At 46.8% G+C, this 16,117-nt stretch overlaps 1 protein-coding gene and 1 long non-coding RNA gene across 5 annotated transcripts in view; one reads left to right on the top strand and one right to left on the bottom strand.

Annotated features, from left to right (window-relative positions):
- Window positions 1-16,117, top strand: part of SPIDR (scaffold protein involved in DNA repair) — a 279,388-nt gene that overhangs the window by 226,151 nt on the left and 37,120 nt on the right. For 2 of the 3 annotated variants that reach the window (XM_025265438.3, XM_044928780.2), the window contains exon 11: window positions 10,418-10,558. The exons of the other annotated variant lie outside the window; for it this stretch is intronic. In XM_025265438.3, the coding sequence (XP_025121223.3) occupies window positions 10,418-10,558 (141 nt within the window). The remainder of the gene's footprint in view (window positions 1-10,417; window positions 10,559-16,117) is intronic. 3 annotated transcript variants of the gene reach the window in all.
- On the bottom strand, window positions 2,274-8,235 carry LOC102389910. Of its 2 annotated transcripts, XR_006545005.2 has the most exons (4): window positions 8,099-8,235; window positions 6,851-6,947; window positions 4,447-4,602; window positions 2,274-2,484 (listed from the first exon to the last, which is right to left on the bottom strand). It is a non-coding gene; the product is annotated as an uncharacterized LOC102389910 (long non-coding RNA). The 2 variants fall into 2 exon arrangements; XR_006545004.1 differs by lacking the exons at window positions 2,274-2,484; window positions 4,447-4,602 and adding an exon at window positions 5,997-6,059.

Raw genomic sequence — 16,117 nt, forward strand, 5'->3', positions numbered from 1 at the left:
CTGGGAGTTGGTGACGGACAGGGAAGCCTGGTGTACTGCAATCCATGTGGTCACAAAGAGTCAGACATGACTGAGCAACTGAACTGAACTGAACAAAGATGTGGAGAAACTGGAGCCCTCATAATGGCTGGTAAAATAGTGCAACCACTTTGGAAAACAGTCTGGCAGTTCCTCAAAAATCTAAACTTCGAATTACCATATGATCTAGCAAAGGTACTCCTCAGTATAAACCCAAAAGAATTGAAAACATATTATCTATGTAACTTGTACACTGACATTCATAGCAGTATTACTATGCAAGAATGTGGAAACAACCCAAATGGCCATCAGCGGTGGATGGATAAATAAAATGTTACGTATGCATATAATGGAATACTATTCAGCAATAAACAGGAGTTCAGTACTGGCACTTCCTATTAATATAGCTTGGATGCGGCTTGAAAATGTTATGCTGTGTGAAATAAGCCAGTCTCAGAAGGCCACAGCTTCCGTGATTTCATTCCTGTGAAATGTTCAGAGCAGACAGATCCATAGAGAGGAAGTAGATCAGTGTATTTGGGGGAGGGGAGAGCAGGGAGGCCCTGTGACAGCTTGGGGCTTTTGGACTAATGTTCAGGGACTAGACAGTGCTGGTGGTTGGAGAACATGTGTATGTACGTAATGCCACTGAATTGTACACTTTAGAATGGTGGAATTGTACATTTTATGTGTGTTTTGCCACAGTATTTTTATTTGGGTGAATTTTATGGCATGTAAATTAGGTCTCAGTAAAGCTGTTATAAAAATACAAAGCATATCAGCCTGATTGTTTTCAGGGCACTGTGCTGAGGGGAAAGGTTCAATCCAAAGATCCTATAGTAGATGACTCCATTTTTATAACATTTCAAAGTGGCCAAATCATAGAAATCGAGGACAGATCAGCAGTTTGTAAATGTTGGGGATGGAGGGGAGGGGAGGGAGGTGGGTGATAAACGACAGCCAAGGCGTCCCTGTGGAGGACCTTGGGAGGTCCTTGTGGAGGTGGGTGCAGGACCTCCACAGTGGTGAACTTCATAGCACCAGGCACACGGGCACACAGATACCATCGGGATGGGTGGGACCTGAGCCCAGGTGCATGGCAGCCACGAGTGTCTGGTGTGATGTCTTACTGTCGTCGGCCTGGGACAGTGTGCCACTGGGGGAAGGGGCAGAACTGACACCTCTGTCCATGGGAATTTCACTTCAAAATGTGTAAGAGGAGCTGTGTCTCTTTGAAAACTTGTTCTGGAGGCAGACTTCTGTGCCTGTGAGATGTCCTCTTCTGACATGCCTTGGCCCAGTCTGGTCTCATCTCCAGGGGCGGTGACTGCGGTCCAAGTCCAGGACTCCAGTTATGTCCTGGTTACTTGTGTCCTCCTTCAGACCAAGCTTGCAGCAGGATTTATTGTTTGGTTAATTTCACCAATGCAGTATTTTCCGAAAATAAAGAGGAAGTGAAAGTGTGGAAAAGGCCTTTCTCGGGACTTTTGCCATGCTTTAGTTACGTTTAGCAGGAAAAAAAAAAAAAGGTTGTTATTCTTTCCTATTCACTGATATTAGAAAGTTTCCATGTCACACTTTTATTTTAGCAAAGAGAAAATATGATTTTTCTGATGAATAAAACCACATTTCCGTGCAGTAGAGATCATCCTGCTAACATCTCATGTTGAAAAGATAAACAGCAGGATTAACTGTTTACTTTAGGAGCGCGGTCTGCTTGTTTTTCAGGAGGACACAGTGTCCTGCTGTATCTGGTTTCCCGTCTGCTTGCGGCTTGGAGCTGGGAAAGGCCCTGCCCCTCGTGCTACGCACCCCCCCAACCCTGCCCCCCCACCCCACACCGCACCCCCACCCGCCCCCGCCCCGGGCTGGGTCCAAATTCCCCTCCCAACCTCTCCTCCCCTTTCTCTCTTTCCTGCTTTTTTTCTCACTTTATCCTGGAATTTCTTCTGTTTATTTCTTAGATTGGGTTTAGTAAGGGATCATAACGTGGCGAGAAGGACCGTTGTTGATCGGAGACTGCTTTGGTTGACTCTGACCTAGAATAGAGCAGCCGGACCTGACTCTGATTCCGGGAATTCTTAGTGAAGTGCTCAGAACTGCTTCCACGACTCATGTAAACATCCACATGTCACTTCATCTGCTTCTCCCTTGGAACATGAGCATCCGCAGACACACGTGTGCACACACGCTCACTGGTTCTCTCCCACTCTGCTTCTGTGTCTGTGATGCAGAGCCAGTGAATGAAAGGAGGGAAAAATAAATATTTTTGAAAAGTTGGGAAGGGGCATTTGAAGCCTCAGAAATTAAATTATAGGCTCTCTGAAACCCCCTCTATGAATCAACAGTTTTGTTTTTCTTCTTCCTTATGCTTGTTTTGTTGCTTTCACAGATTAACAGTACATGCACATTCAGAATTTTTTAAATGTTCTTTAATTAGCATGATGAGATGATGAGACATTCAGCCTATAAGAGAAGGAAAGAAAGAAGCATTCTTAAAGACAAACATTAACTCCAAGGTGGACTTTATACTTCCATGGTGATAGGGCTGGGGTTGAACCCTGCACCTCTTATCTGTTATTTTGTTGCTGGGCAGGTGCTATGCAGCACAGCAGTTTTACTCCCTTCCTCCAGCCTCACCCTCCTGGCTCATGAATGCAAGAAAGTCAAGGCACTGCAGCCAAGGGCTCTGGGACCAGGCGAGCGGCGACCGAGGGTTTGTCATTGATTTCAACTGCTCAAGCAGAGAGGCGCTTTCCTTACAACAGACCCGGGTGGTGGGGTCGGCACCCGAGGCACCTCCTGAGCTGGCTTCAGGGAGGACGGCGTTGTTTCTGAGCCCTCTCCACTGCCTCAGTCGCTGTCCTATGGGCCCTTCACGCAGGAGATCGGCCTTTTACAAAGGGGCTCACACCTCTTACCACTCAGGAGAGCTGATACCTGACCAGAGAATGCCACCTTCCTGTCAATCAGCTCTGTCTGGTAGCAAATTGGATTTGCCTGGTGGGTGAAGGAAACCGAGATGCTTAGGTGCAGAGTAGGGGCAGGCTCTTCACCAGGGGCCAAACAGATTGGAGTTACCTGGATTGTGAGGGTCAGAGCAGAGCTCCCAGCAGCCGGGCAGGTCTCCAGCGGTAGAGGAGCCCCTCCCCCACAGCCAGGCACCACGCGCTGACAGCCATGAGAGCGGGGGAGGGGTTTACTTGGTGAAGGTCAGTCTTTTAGGCTTGGGTGGAACCTTGAGCTGAGATAAGTGGCATTCTCTTGCCAGACTCTTGGAGAGTTTTGAATGGCAGACTGACAGGCTCTTTAACCCTTCCTCCCTGGAGACATCTTCTCTGTGCTGTTTTCAGCATTTATCAACGTTTATCCAAGTGGACCACGTCTGAAAGCAGCAGTTTACCTCCCATGCAAGGCTTGGGATCCCAGCATCAGTGCTCAGCATGCATGAAAGTCACCTGCAGCCTGGGGCATGGTGTCAATGGGTGTCCTTGGCATCCTGGCTGGGGCTCCGAACATTCTCTGTTAAAACAACCACCTCCCATGCCAGCGGCTGTGTTTCTACAAAAGCATTTGGTCTGAGCCCTCCCAGCATCCCCATTAGTCCCCAGTGGCAGGAGGTGGGCATGCTGGCTGTCCTGGGCCAGTGATTGACCCACCTGGCCCTGGACCCAAACCCTCCACCCTACACAGGCTGCTCGCTGCGGCTCCACACCGCCCCCAGAGCGGCCCACCAGGGTGACATTTCTACCTCCATCCCTGTTTCCATAAACATAACTGATTTTAAATTAAGAATAATGCACGGGAATACCCAAATAGTAAGTAATCTTTCCCCTTATGACCACTTTCCCTCTATCTTTGTTCTTGCATAGTATTTTCCGGCCTTCTCTCAACTTCTCGAACATGGGAAAACTCCCATGTTGCTGTCCCAGCTTTTGAGTGTGCTGTGCGCCCTGCTCTTAAGTGTGTTCCTGTCAACCCTGTGCAGGACAGGCTTCAAGACCAGCCCTGGAAGAAGCCTTCCCCGACCACCTGGCCAGGCCCTTCCACCCCAGCACTTTGCCGCAGGCTCCAGCAGTCCCGCGCCTGTGCTCGTGTGTGTGCTTGGGCCAGGCCTTGCCCTGGTGAGGAGCTGAGGGCCCTGCCCAGGCCTGGGCCCACAGCAGTCCCGCCGTTCTTAGCACACAAGAAACCCTTCGAGGCTGGGGCACTGTTCGGGGCACGGGGATGAGTGTGTTCGTGCCACTGTTAGTGACTCTACAGCCCTCAAGGCCTCTCTGCATCAAGCACTCCTGCATCTGACCCAGTAATTTTGCATTTGGCTCATTTCTTGTGTTCACACAAGTCAAGATGTCTTTTAAGGAAAAAAGAACAAGTCACACTTAAGTCTGCGAACTCAGAGAGTTTCTAAATACTCTTATAACTCACAAATAACGGCTGAAGAGCCTGGCACATGCTGGCTGTCCAGAGGGTCTTTGTTTGGCGAGGATGTGAGTTGCAGAGTCAGATAAGAACCAGCTTCTGGAGTAGCAGTGAGTGCACGGTGGACTCTCCCCTCGCACACAAGCATTGTAGCTGCAGAAACTGAACAACAATCATTTGAGCTTTTGGAAATTGTCCTAAGGGCACACAGCAGATGGAGGACATTCCATCTGTGGAATCATGGAAACCTACTATGTCTCAGTAAGAACAGTGAGTCTGTGGCTCTTGAGCCCTGACCTACTTCCTGCCAGCTGCTCCTGCTCTACGCTCTGCTCCAGGGGCACAGACAGTGCCCAGTCCAGCACTCGGTCTCCCTCTAGGAGGGCTGTCCACCACATCCCTCATCCCCAGGCCTCTGTTGAGAGGCTCCACCCCAAGTGTGGGGGGCCAAGAGTACCTCCCCTAGCTCACCCCCAGGGTGAGAGGCTCGCCCAGAAGGCCCGCGCCCACCAGCACCCATGCTGGGGCAGAGGCATCCGTGCAGGCAGAGGGGCACTGCCCAGAGGGAGGTGGTGCCCAAGAGTGAAGGGAACGGGATCTGGGAGAGCAGTTCACAGAGTGCTTCAGGCAGATGACAGAGCCATGAGCAGGTAACAGAGAGCATCAGCGAAAGAGCCGAGGGCTGCCCAGGAATCGCTGTCGGACTTGAGAGACAGGAGGGGTGCGCTCAGGAGCAGTCGGCGCACCCACGGGGAGAGGTGGATGCAAAGCTCACTGCCCTGCAGGCCTCCACACCGCCTCCGTCCCCACACTGGACAGTCAGCTGCTTGACCCATGGACAACTCTTACAGCCAGTATCAGTGTCTCATAGCCACAGCATATTAAAAAAAAGTCACATGTGTGGAAATTTAACACTAGTATCTTTAAGATAGATAGGGCATTCTTCTGGTTTCCACCTGCCAAATAACCACTCCTGAACAGACTGAAACCGTAGTGCATTAGGTGAGCGGACAGGGGTTTCCTGGTGTTCTTGGGTATAAAATACTGTATTGCAAGGAAAATTGAACACAGTAATAATTATATACGATTTTGGTGTATTTTTTCCTCTGTAGATCTGACAAAGTAAATTTAGAAAAATTATCGCTAGCAACATTTTGGTGATGATTTTCAAGGAATACCTATTAATATATTTGAATATTAATGTTTGGTAAAACATAATTTGATTGCTAAGTAATGTCTGACTCTTTGCGACCCCATGAACTGCAGCATGCCAGGCTCCCCTGTCCTTCAGTGTCTTCTGGAGTTTGCTCAAACTCATGTCCATTAAGTCAGTGTTGCCATCCACCCGTCTCATCCTCTGTTGCCTCTTCCTCCTCCTGCCCTCAATCTTTACAAGCATCGGGGTCTTTTCCAATGAGTCAGCTCTTTGCATCAGGTACAGAAAGTATTGGAACTTCAGCATCAGTCCTTCCAATGAAAATTCAGTGTTGATTTCCTTTAGGATTGACTGGTTTGATCTCCTGGCTGTCTAAGGGACTCTCAAGAGTCTTCTCCAGCACCACAGTTTGAAAGCATCAATTCTTCCGTGCTCAGCTTTCTTTATGATCCAACTCTCACATCTGTACGTAAAGGTTGATTAGCTGATTATTAAGTATAATATTTATAGTTTTTCGGATACTCTAATTGTTATGCCTTTAGACTGTGCTGCCATATGTGGCTGTTTACATTTAAACTAATTACAGTTAGGTAAAACTTAAAATTCAGCTCCTCGCCCACGTTAGCCGCATTTGAAGTCTCAGCAGCCTGCGTGGCTGCCGCAGCGGGTGCAGAGCCACGCGTCAGCACGGTTTTTGAGCCCACACGCTGCTGCGGGCTGCCGTTCTCTGCTTTGCTCCTCACTCCCACTGTGTGTTCTTCGGGTTTACCTGTCTTGAAATAAGGAGTTTAGCTCCATTTCTGGCTAATTTCTTAGCCTGGTAATTTCCTACTTTTGTACCTTTAAAAAGAGATTTATGTTAAATATGTTTATATGTTCATTTTATCTTATTGTTAAGAGTTCTCTTATGTAACATTATGTGGTCTTGGGCAAGACCCGAAAATCTTCTGATCTTCAGTTCTCTGTATGCTGAGTGAGGGTGGGAATAATCACACCCTCAGAGGCCGTCTAAGGATAAAATGGTGCCCATGGAACAGGGCCTGGCACCCACCACCCACTGTCAAGATGATGCATTTCTAACCCATGCCCACTCAAAAAAAGTAATGTTTGTTATTTTAAGCTTCTAACTTGTAGAATGACTTGCTATGTAGCAATAGATAGCTAATCGAATAACTAGTCAGTGAGGCAGACAAAAAAAGTTAGTGAAGGAACACAAGACTTGAAAAATACACTTAAGTAACTTGACTTACAGACCTCATACAAAACCACCTTTAACAACTAGAGCATGTCCATTCTTCTTGGTTGATATTGTCTTAAAAAGTGATTGTGTGCTAGGCCATACAGCAGATCTCTACAAATGTAAGAGAACCATTATCAGAGAGCATATTCTTTCACTGTAGTACAATTAAATTAGAGTTAATGACAAAAATATGTGCACTTTCAATCCTTATAGAAAAAAATTTTAAATACTTCCAAATAATTCCTGGATCAAAGAAGAAATAATAATGGAAATTTAAAAATACCTGGAACTGATAAATAATCGTAAAAATACTAAATATCAAATTTTATGTGATATCATTAATTTGATACTTAGAAGAAATGTTATAGTCTAAGCTCACTTTAGAAAGGAGGTTCAAAATTAAATAAGCCAAGGCTCTAACATAAAAAGCAATTTAAAAATAATAGGATAAATACCAAGAAAATAGAAGGAAGGAGATTATAAGCATAAGGGTAGAAATTAATGACATGAACTGAGTAAACAAAGCCAAGAGTTGGTTCTTTGAAATGATTAATAATAATTGAATGAAAAACTCATAAAGAGAGAAGAGAAGATATAAATAAGCACAACTGAAAAGGGAAGATATGAGGATCAGCCCCATCAGTTAGAGATGCAGTGAGAGGGTATTATTCTATCTTTATGCTAATAAACTTGAAAATGTAAACAAAATGGATAAACCCCTAGAAAAATATAACTTACCAGAAAATCCCCCAAAGTTCAACTATTATTCAAGAAATTGAGAGTTAAAGTCTTCCCAGGTAAAGAAAGCATGATAGCGAAGTCATTTTATTACTAAATCCTTTCAAAGTCATGTGTCGAAAAACATATGACTCAAGTCTTATACAAAGTTTTCACATGAAAAAGGAATTCCTGTCAGCTCATTATATGAAGCTGATATAAAGAATCCTGATACCAAATCTGAGAGAGAAAATTAAAAGGTCCATATCGCTCATGGGTATAGATAACAAGTCTGAATACACAGCAGAATCCTTGCTCTTTCTTGGGAGTAAAAAATTGGTTTCATACTTGGTAAACTGTCATTGTCATTTACCACATTAGTAAAGGAGATGAAAACATACAGTCTTTTCTTTGACTATGAAAAATGCATTTTATAAGCTCTAAGACCCATTCATGATTTTTAAACTTTCTCAGTAAACTAGGAATCTTTAACCTGATGAAGAATATCTACCACCAAAAAAAAAAAAAAAATTGAGGATACATACTTTCTTTAACACCAAGAACACAGTGAGGATGCCGTGTCACTGCCTCTGTTCACTGTTGCACTGAAGACATTCGAGGGCAGTCAGAGAAGATGATGCAAAAAGAGCATCGGGGCTGGGAGGTGGACGCTTTCCTTATGCACAGACCAGATGGTAACGTGAACCTCCTTAGAAGTGTTGTGAATAGTAAACTCCATTAGGATTGATGAATTACAGGAACTGATTGTACTTTCCATCCATTGGCCACAAAGAAAAACACCATCTAAAACAGCAAGCACAGCCATGCGCAGTCTAGTCACAGACAGATGGAGGTGGAGCACGGGCTGTACAGAGAACTGTGTTCTAAAAACTGCCCTGAGCGCCCCTCCCTCCCCCCAAGGCAGGACAGACTCCTGGTGCCGTCCCTGTGCCAGCCGGAGCGCCCTTCCTGCTCACAGCCCCAGAGCTCACTCCCCGCCATCTCCTTACAGTGAGAACATTCCAGCTACTGCAGTCACCCCCAGGGTACTGCCTCCCTGCGAAGGCGTTTGTGTTCCCTGAATGTGATGTAATTTATGGGAAACACCTCTTGATTCAGGAAAAACAAGTTGATCGAGGGCCTTTTCTGTGCAGACCTGCAGTGGTTTTTGGAGATTGCTGGTCAGGAGCAGGAAACAAGTGTAGTGCTTGGGGCTCCTGTGTGCTCCTCAGCCTGCTCCCACTGAGAGTGTGCTGACCGCCCGGCTCCCGTCCCCGTGGGCCATGGGGACAAAGCTGCCTGTGAGAGCAGAGCAAGGTGGGAGGGTGTGTGTGCTGGGTGTGAACATGGTGAGGAGAGTAGTAGGGGGCCCTGAGTGCCTCCCTCCCCACCCAAGGCAGGACAGACTCCAGGCAGAAGAATAAACAGGAGCACCCTTCCTGGGTCATCTGTGACATGGGCAAACGTCAGAGCAGGTTTAAGGCAAGGGTAGGATCCAGTTCCCCACCTCCCCCTTCTCAACATAAGCAGTCAGAAATTCTCTCTAGTTTCAGGTAGGATTGAAATATGTACATTACCATATGCAGAGTAGATAGCTAGTGGGAAGTTGCTGTGTGCCCCGAGGAGATCAACCCAGTGCTCTGTGATCACCTAGTGGGGTTGGGTGGGGTGGGGTGGGGAGGGAGGCTCCAGAGGGAAGGGATATATAAACACTTACGGCTGATTCCCATTGTTGCATGGCAGAAACAAACACAACATTGTAAAGCAAGTATCCTCCAATTAAGAAAAAAAATTATAGTCTTAAAAAGCAGATCCTTTTGGACTCTGTGGGAGAAGGCGAGGGTAGGATGATTTGAGAGAAGCATTGAAACATGTATATCATCATAAATGTGAAATAGATTGCCAGTCCAGGTTCAATGCATGTGACAGGGCGCTCAGGGCCAGTGCACTGGGATGACCCTGAGGGATGGGATGGGGAGGGAGGTGGGAGGGGAGTTCAGGATGGGGAACACATGTACACCCATGGCTGATTCATGTCTATGTATGGCAAAAACCACTACAATACTGTAAAGTAATTAGCCTCCAATTAAAAAAAAAAAAAAAGCAGATCCATGGAGGTTTTTGTCTACATCTTGACTTCATATGTGTTAACAGTAATACAGAGCAGTGTGAAATGCTCCAGGGGTCGGTCAGGCGACCGAGGGCATGAGAGTCGGTGTAGGATCCCCTGCCCTGCCCTCTCACAGCTGGCAGATGGAGCCTGGTCACTCGGCCCTGCCTCAGCCTGAGTTAGACTAGGAGCAGAGGAGCAAGTCAGGGCAAACCGAAGGGCTTCCCTCCTAGAGGCTCTGCATTGCAGAATGGTTGGGACAAAACCACAGGATAGGTGTAACACGGAAGTGTGTGCTGTCTTCATCCCTGCCTTCACTCGGCAGGCTGCTCCAAACAGGACAGGATCATGAGAGACCGTGGCTCAGTGTTGAGCATCCATACGAAACATAAATGTTTCTGTTATGGCAGACAGGGTAAACAAGGGAAAGGGGCTACTCTGTGTCTAGCAATGGTAAAATACTTGATTTGAAAGGTGGTCTCAGTGTGCTCTTGTAAAGCACACTGGGGTTAGGGCGTGGTTATCTTCCTGAAGAGAATTCTGTCTCCTACTGTTTTCTGTGGGTGGTGGTCCACACACCTGCTTGTACAAATCTAAGAAGTGCATGTTTTAGTTCAGTATTGTTCATTTATCCTGGTTCACCTATTTGGGAAGATGCCTACAGTGGATTTCTGTTGAAGGAGAAGGAAGTTCTGGTCTCTGTACCCAATCAAAACCTGTTTCCTAAAGAGCAAATGTGGATGCTTTTTCGTAGAGTCTGCCTTCTTGTACAAGATGCCCTTGGACTCTTCAGTGAGGTGCGCTCGGAGGGCGGCATCCTGAAAGACAGGCAGCTGGAGGGGAAGTGCTGCAGGCTGTCAGGCATGAAGGTTCTGCAGAAGGTCACCAGAGCAAGGTGAGGCATCTGTACTTTTACTTTTAAAGACAAACTAGGCCCGAAAGTTTGCCTCTAAAACAAGGCTGGGAGTTGGGTTAAGCTCATAAAGTATTTCTGAGAGAAACAGTATAAGTGACAACAGAAATAATGTTGCAAGTTTAGTGATTCACAATTTTATTAAGATTAGGATTAAAAATGCTATATATGTGTCTTTTAATTCTAAAGTTTTTTCTATATACTATCTATACTAATAAGGTAGCTTTGCATGAGTCAGTTTATATAAATGAAAATACAACTTTGTGAAAAGGCATTTCAAAACTCTTATTTTGCCATGTTTTTTGCTTTCCATGGCAAGAAAGCATATTTTCTGTCGAGTTGCATGGCACCTCACCCTCGATGCTGTTTTGGGTAGGAATGGTACATGGATCCGGCCCAGCGATTCATTGTTCTATTCCAGTAATCATCTTAGTCTTGAATTAGGGGAAAGAAGAACATTTTTAATGGAACTATCCAGTCATGTAGAGAATTGTAAACAGTGAATTTGGGGATTTCTCATTGGAGCCTCTTTCCTCAAACAGCATGTCATCATAGGTCTTGATGTCGGTGTTTTGCTGGAGTAACGTCTGAGCTTGTCACACTGTCTGAGGGAGGGCAAGCCCATCATGCGCACATGCGGTCCGACTTGGAGCAGGTTGGAAGCCGGTGGTCTGCACCGCAGCCATCTGCTGTGGTCTTCCTAAACTTTGAGCATTGCCGAGCATTCCTCCGCCTGACCTCCATCCACAGTCCGCTCTCCCCATCCTGGCTCTGTGCCTCATCTGTCTTTCACATGGCACCGGGCAGGTGAGCAGTGGCTCCACCCAGGACCCTGCTTTCCTGAAGGACAGATCCCCTGTGAGCCCTGCGTTGATCCATGCACATTTGTCTTGTAACAGATGCTTCCTCCTGTTTGTGGAAAGGTGGCTGTATTATAATGTAATTGCCTTATAGGTTAGGCACAGCATTGCCCAGATATTTGGAAAGCCCAACTGGGCCGCATGAACCTTGTCCTTACGAAGTTGAACCCCATTTAGCCCTTGGTTTCAGAATCACAAGCATCTGGAAAGACCGTGTGTAATTGTGGTAAGCGAGGTGTTGCCCTGACATTAGCCTGACGGCAGTAACTCCACTGGCCCCGTGTAGACCTCCTAGAGGTGCACTCAGCACAGTTCCCCCCGTCGCCACCACACACCAGGTACATGGGGCTCTGCGTCACGTTCATCTCAATGGAGCCCCTCCAGCTGGAGGATCTCCTGGAGTGCTGCAGGCCAAGGGGCTGCTCCTGGGGACTCACTTCCTGCTGGTGAAGGCGGGACTCGCCTCCAGGGCCGTGCTCCCGGGGACTGACAGAGCCTGGGGCCCAGGGGCTCTGGCTCCATGAAGCACCTGCTCTTTACCATGAGGCCACAGAACCATCTGTGTGCCTGACATTCAGTCGGGTTCTTGTGAGTTGCACTGGAGGTATACTGCTGTCTACAGCGTTGCCATAGGACACATTTTTTTCTGTAGGAAATGCACTGAGTAATCTAAATAATTTGTTTACAGACAAACTTTTGGAACCCACTCCATTTTTAAGTTGAACTAAAATTTGACTAAATGTCATTTAGTTGCTGAGTCATGTCCTACTCTTTGCCACCCCATGGACTATAGCCCCCTAGGCTCCTTTGTCCATGGGATTTTCCAGGCAAGAATAATGGGGTGGGTTGCTGTTGAAATAGTTGATACTTCTTTTTAGGTTGGAATTAATTTCTTTATCTTATGTATTTAACTTTACTTTGACATGTAACCATCCAAATAGATTGTCTTTTTGTTCTTTTGGAAGCTATATTTCTTCAAAACAAATTATTTAATAGTTTTGGAATGCTGAATGTTATAATTGCCTATTAGTGACATCACCCACTGCCAGTCATCCATCCATGGCCCAGTAAACAAAAATTGTCTCTTTTTTCCCCTAAATTATTGTGTTTCGTAGCAACTCATAAACCTTAACAAAATATATTTCTCATAAACCTTAACAAAATAGACTTACTTCCCAGAATTCAAGCTAAAATGATTAATTGTAATTATATAACTCCAATATCTAATATAGAAAGCTGCTTCTTTGCCAGTTTGAAGGTAGTTTTTTGTTTGGGCTAAGTCATGGAGTCTTTTAAATTTTAGCTCCTGGTGGTCCACCGTCATAGTGGCAGCTTTGGGTGGACTGATGGCCTCGGCGCTGGGCCCCTGTACAGGGTACCCCACCCTGTTCACCTTCCCCCCTTGGAATGGTTGAACAAAAACAGCCGTCTTTTCTGTTTCTCTGACACATTTTTGGTGTTTTGTGTCCCTACTGACCAGTTAAAGTGAGAAGAGTCAGGAAAATAGCCTGGATGTAATGGCAAAGACCCTTTCAAGTAGCACTGCTGAGCCCACCCCTGCCCTGCTCTCTTCTTCCCCAGGACTCAGGCTGTTTGTCCAGGGACAGGCGTGTCCCCTGACCTTTGTTCTCCCAGGTGGCCTCTGCAATGGTGTAGAGGTCAGATAGGCTGAAAACTCACTTTACTTTGATGTCCTAATTCTGGGTATGAGCTTTATCTTTTTATTGCTGATTAGTAGGTGATCTTATTTTTATGTGATATATCAATACTGAGGGAAAATAGAACTTTTCTGAAATATGTTAACCATAGAAATATAGAAAACACAATAGCAACATTTTTGCAGGGGAGGGGAACCTCTTTCAATTCAAAATCCTGCTAGTACTTATGTCCCAACTTGTTAAAACCAAAGCTACTAACCCGTCTAAAGTACAGTATTAGTTTATAAGGTACTAATTTGTTTAGATTTTTTTCAGTGGCACTTTGAGAGTAATGTACTGAAGACTGTTGTTTAGTCAGCCCTCACTGTATACAGACGAGTCTGCCTGAGTGCTGACCATGATGAGGAAGCAACTTACATGGTCTTTGACCTTGAATTGCCTCCCTTTGAACTGAAGACTAGACCTGCCCAAGGACTGGGGCGGTTGTTGCTTTAAGTGATGAGGTCTTAAATATTTGATCTCAGAAGATTTCCTGAAAGCAGTGAGTGAGAATGTTGAGATATCTTGATCTTGCAAATAGAAAATTTCTCCTCAAATTGGTAAGATGTTATCTGTGAAGACATAAAAGTAGGGTTAGGAGAAAGTATAATTCATTTACTCTTTAAATATTTAGTGCCTGTTTGTGCTATGCATCTGGCTAGTTACTGCTCTGCTAGATTTGGGGGATTTATCCTAAATCAGAAAGTACTGAAATAAAAAGTCAGTCAGATGAAGCCTCAAATCCTGTTAACTAGGAATTCTGCACTGACCCAGGGAAAATTAGGGCCCCTAGGAGTTTTTGAGAGAAGAAACGAAGAGGTAACAAAATTGAAAATGGAGTAGAGCTGATTCTGGTCTTGTGTTTTTAATATATTTGAAACAGAGGGAGAGACTGGGGCAGCGGTACAGACCTGGGGATCTCTGCAGCCGCTAGGGGCAGAAGGAGGGACCTGGCACCGTGGATTTGTAACTTCCGGTCGCTCCAGGGTGGGAGTGGGGAGATTCTCCAGGGAGCCAGGACTGATGCCAGGAGGGTAGATTAGCCCTTTCCTGCCCGAGCTCACAGACCAGCAGGAGAGCCAGGAGGAGGTCCTGAAACACACCCGCCAGCGAGTGCCAGACACAGCAGCCATTTTGTGGGGCTCGGAGGGCAGGTTCAGATCTGGGGACCCTGGAGAGAACTGCAGGAGTTGGGGGGCTGAGGACTCAGGTGAGGGCGGGAGGACCCACCCCCCTGGTTGAGATATCCACTCCCCTGCCTGGGGCGGAGACTGGTAAGCTTTGAGGATAGAGTGAGGGGTTAGGGATGCTGAGGGGGGTGTATTTCAGAGAATGGTCCAATTAATAGTGTTTACATGCCAGCTTTTGTTTTAAAGGTAACAGATTTAAGTACCAATAATCTCTAAGTTCAAAACCAAGCTTAGTTAGCTTGCTCACAAACTAACCCACGGCCAGGAGGTCAGAAGCCCCCATCCCACCCCCAGCCCACAGCACTTCCTGTCCAGAGCAGTCACCCTTTGTCCCAGGTACCAGTCCTTCCTGCCCTCATATCTGGGCTCTCTAAGGCCCTCTGTCTCCTGCAGCAGCTCCCTTGGCCCAGTGTTCAGGGCTATGTGGGTTTCTCATGACCTGTGTCCCACCAGAGGGGTGTATTCTAATGTAAATTTGAGCGACATCTTAGTGATAATATGCAATTATCAACACCTGTCTGAGGAGCCCTGGAATGGCTCCCCTAGCTGGCCTGTGCCAGGTACAGGCTGCCCAACCCACAGTCCCAGTGGCTTACTGACATACAGACTGATTCTCAACCCAGTCACTCCCCTCTGCATGGTGTAGACCTTTGTGGATTAGCATACCTCGTGGCCACTGTCCGCGCTGGCCTGCCCATTGCCAGGCTCTGTGAGTGCAGGCTCTGTTTCTCACTCACCATTGTATTTCCTGTGCACGGTTCAATCCCTGGCACCTGAGAGGCTCATAATAAGTGTTTGTGGAATGGACATTAGTTGTTTGCTTGGATTCATCTTAGATTTTCCTCAACAAGATTTGAACTTGTGCTTTCTTGGCAGTAATCACTGGTGCACAGTTTTAGAGGGAAGAATGGAGACTGAGTTGTCCAAAGACCAAGTGCAGATGGGAAACACATCCTCTGTGTGCCCTGGGCTGGGACCCTGGGTCCTCCCCACTGTGTCCAGGGGGACGTGCTTGAGGGTGATGGGAAAGCACTTTGTCAGGGATGGGATCCCAGTTTATGGAGGAGGGCCTGGAACAGGTGAGGGTGGCTAGCCCAGGTCAGGCTCTGCCGTGACTCTGGGCCCTGGGGTGTCGGTCTCCTGGAGGCCCTTGTGTGGCCAGGTGCATGGAGGGGCAGCACAGGAAGCTTTTAGGAACCGTCCAGCACGAGTGGACGGGGCTTGGGGGCCGTTGCTGAGGCACCATCTCAGATGCTGTTTCAGCAGAAAGCGAGTCTGGTGAGCGTTCTCCTGGGAACAGAAGCCTCAATGACTTCCTCCTTTGATTCCCCTCTTCAAACGGCTGCCTCTTAAAGAGACACACTTTCCTTGGGGTTTGCTCATTGCTGTGGCTGGAATCCTCTTTCAAGAGACATACTCAAGAAATCTTTCATCATTTTGAAAAATTGTTCCTGGTGGGTTCACCACCCAGTTAATGGCAGGAGAATAAAGTGTCACTGAAAGAGAATGTACTAAATCCTAAAACCAAGGATGCTCAAAAAACTGGCCAAAAGGCACAAAGCACTGACCCATGTAGAACACGATGCTGAGTGAAGGGAGTCCACGCAGAAGGCTGCATGCACGCTGTGGGGTCCCGCTTACATGAAACAGAGAAGGCAAACCCATGGCGACAGAGTGCAGGTTGGTACTCGCCAGGCGGGAGGAGAGCAGGGGGTGACTGCTGGCGGGCACCGTGTCTTGCTGGGACGGTGACAGTATTCCAGGACTGGACGACATTGTGAATGTGCTCACTGC

This window comes from Bubalus bubalis, chromosome 15 (genome assembly GCF_019923935.1).
Source record: "Bubalus bubalis isolate 160015118507 breed Murrah chromosome 15, NDDB_SH_1, whole genome shotgun sequence".
NCBI lineage: Eukaryota > Metazoa > Chordata > Mammalia > Artiodactyla > Bovidae > Bubalus > Bubalus bubalis.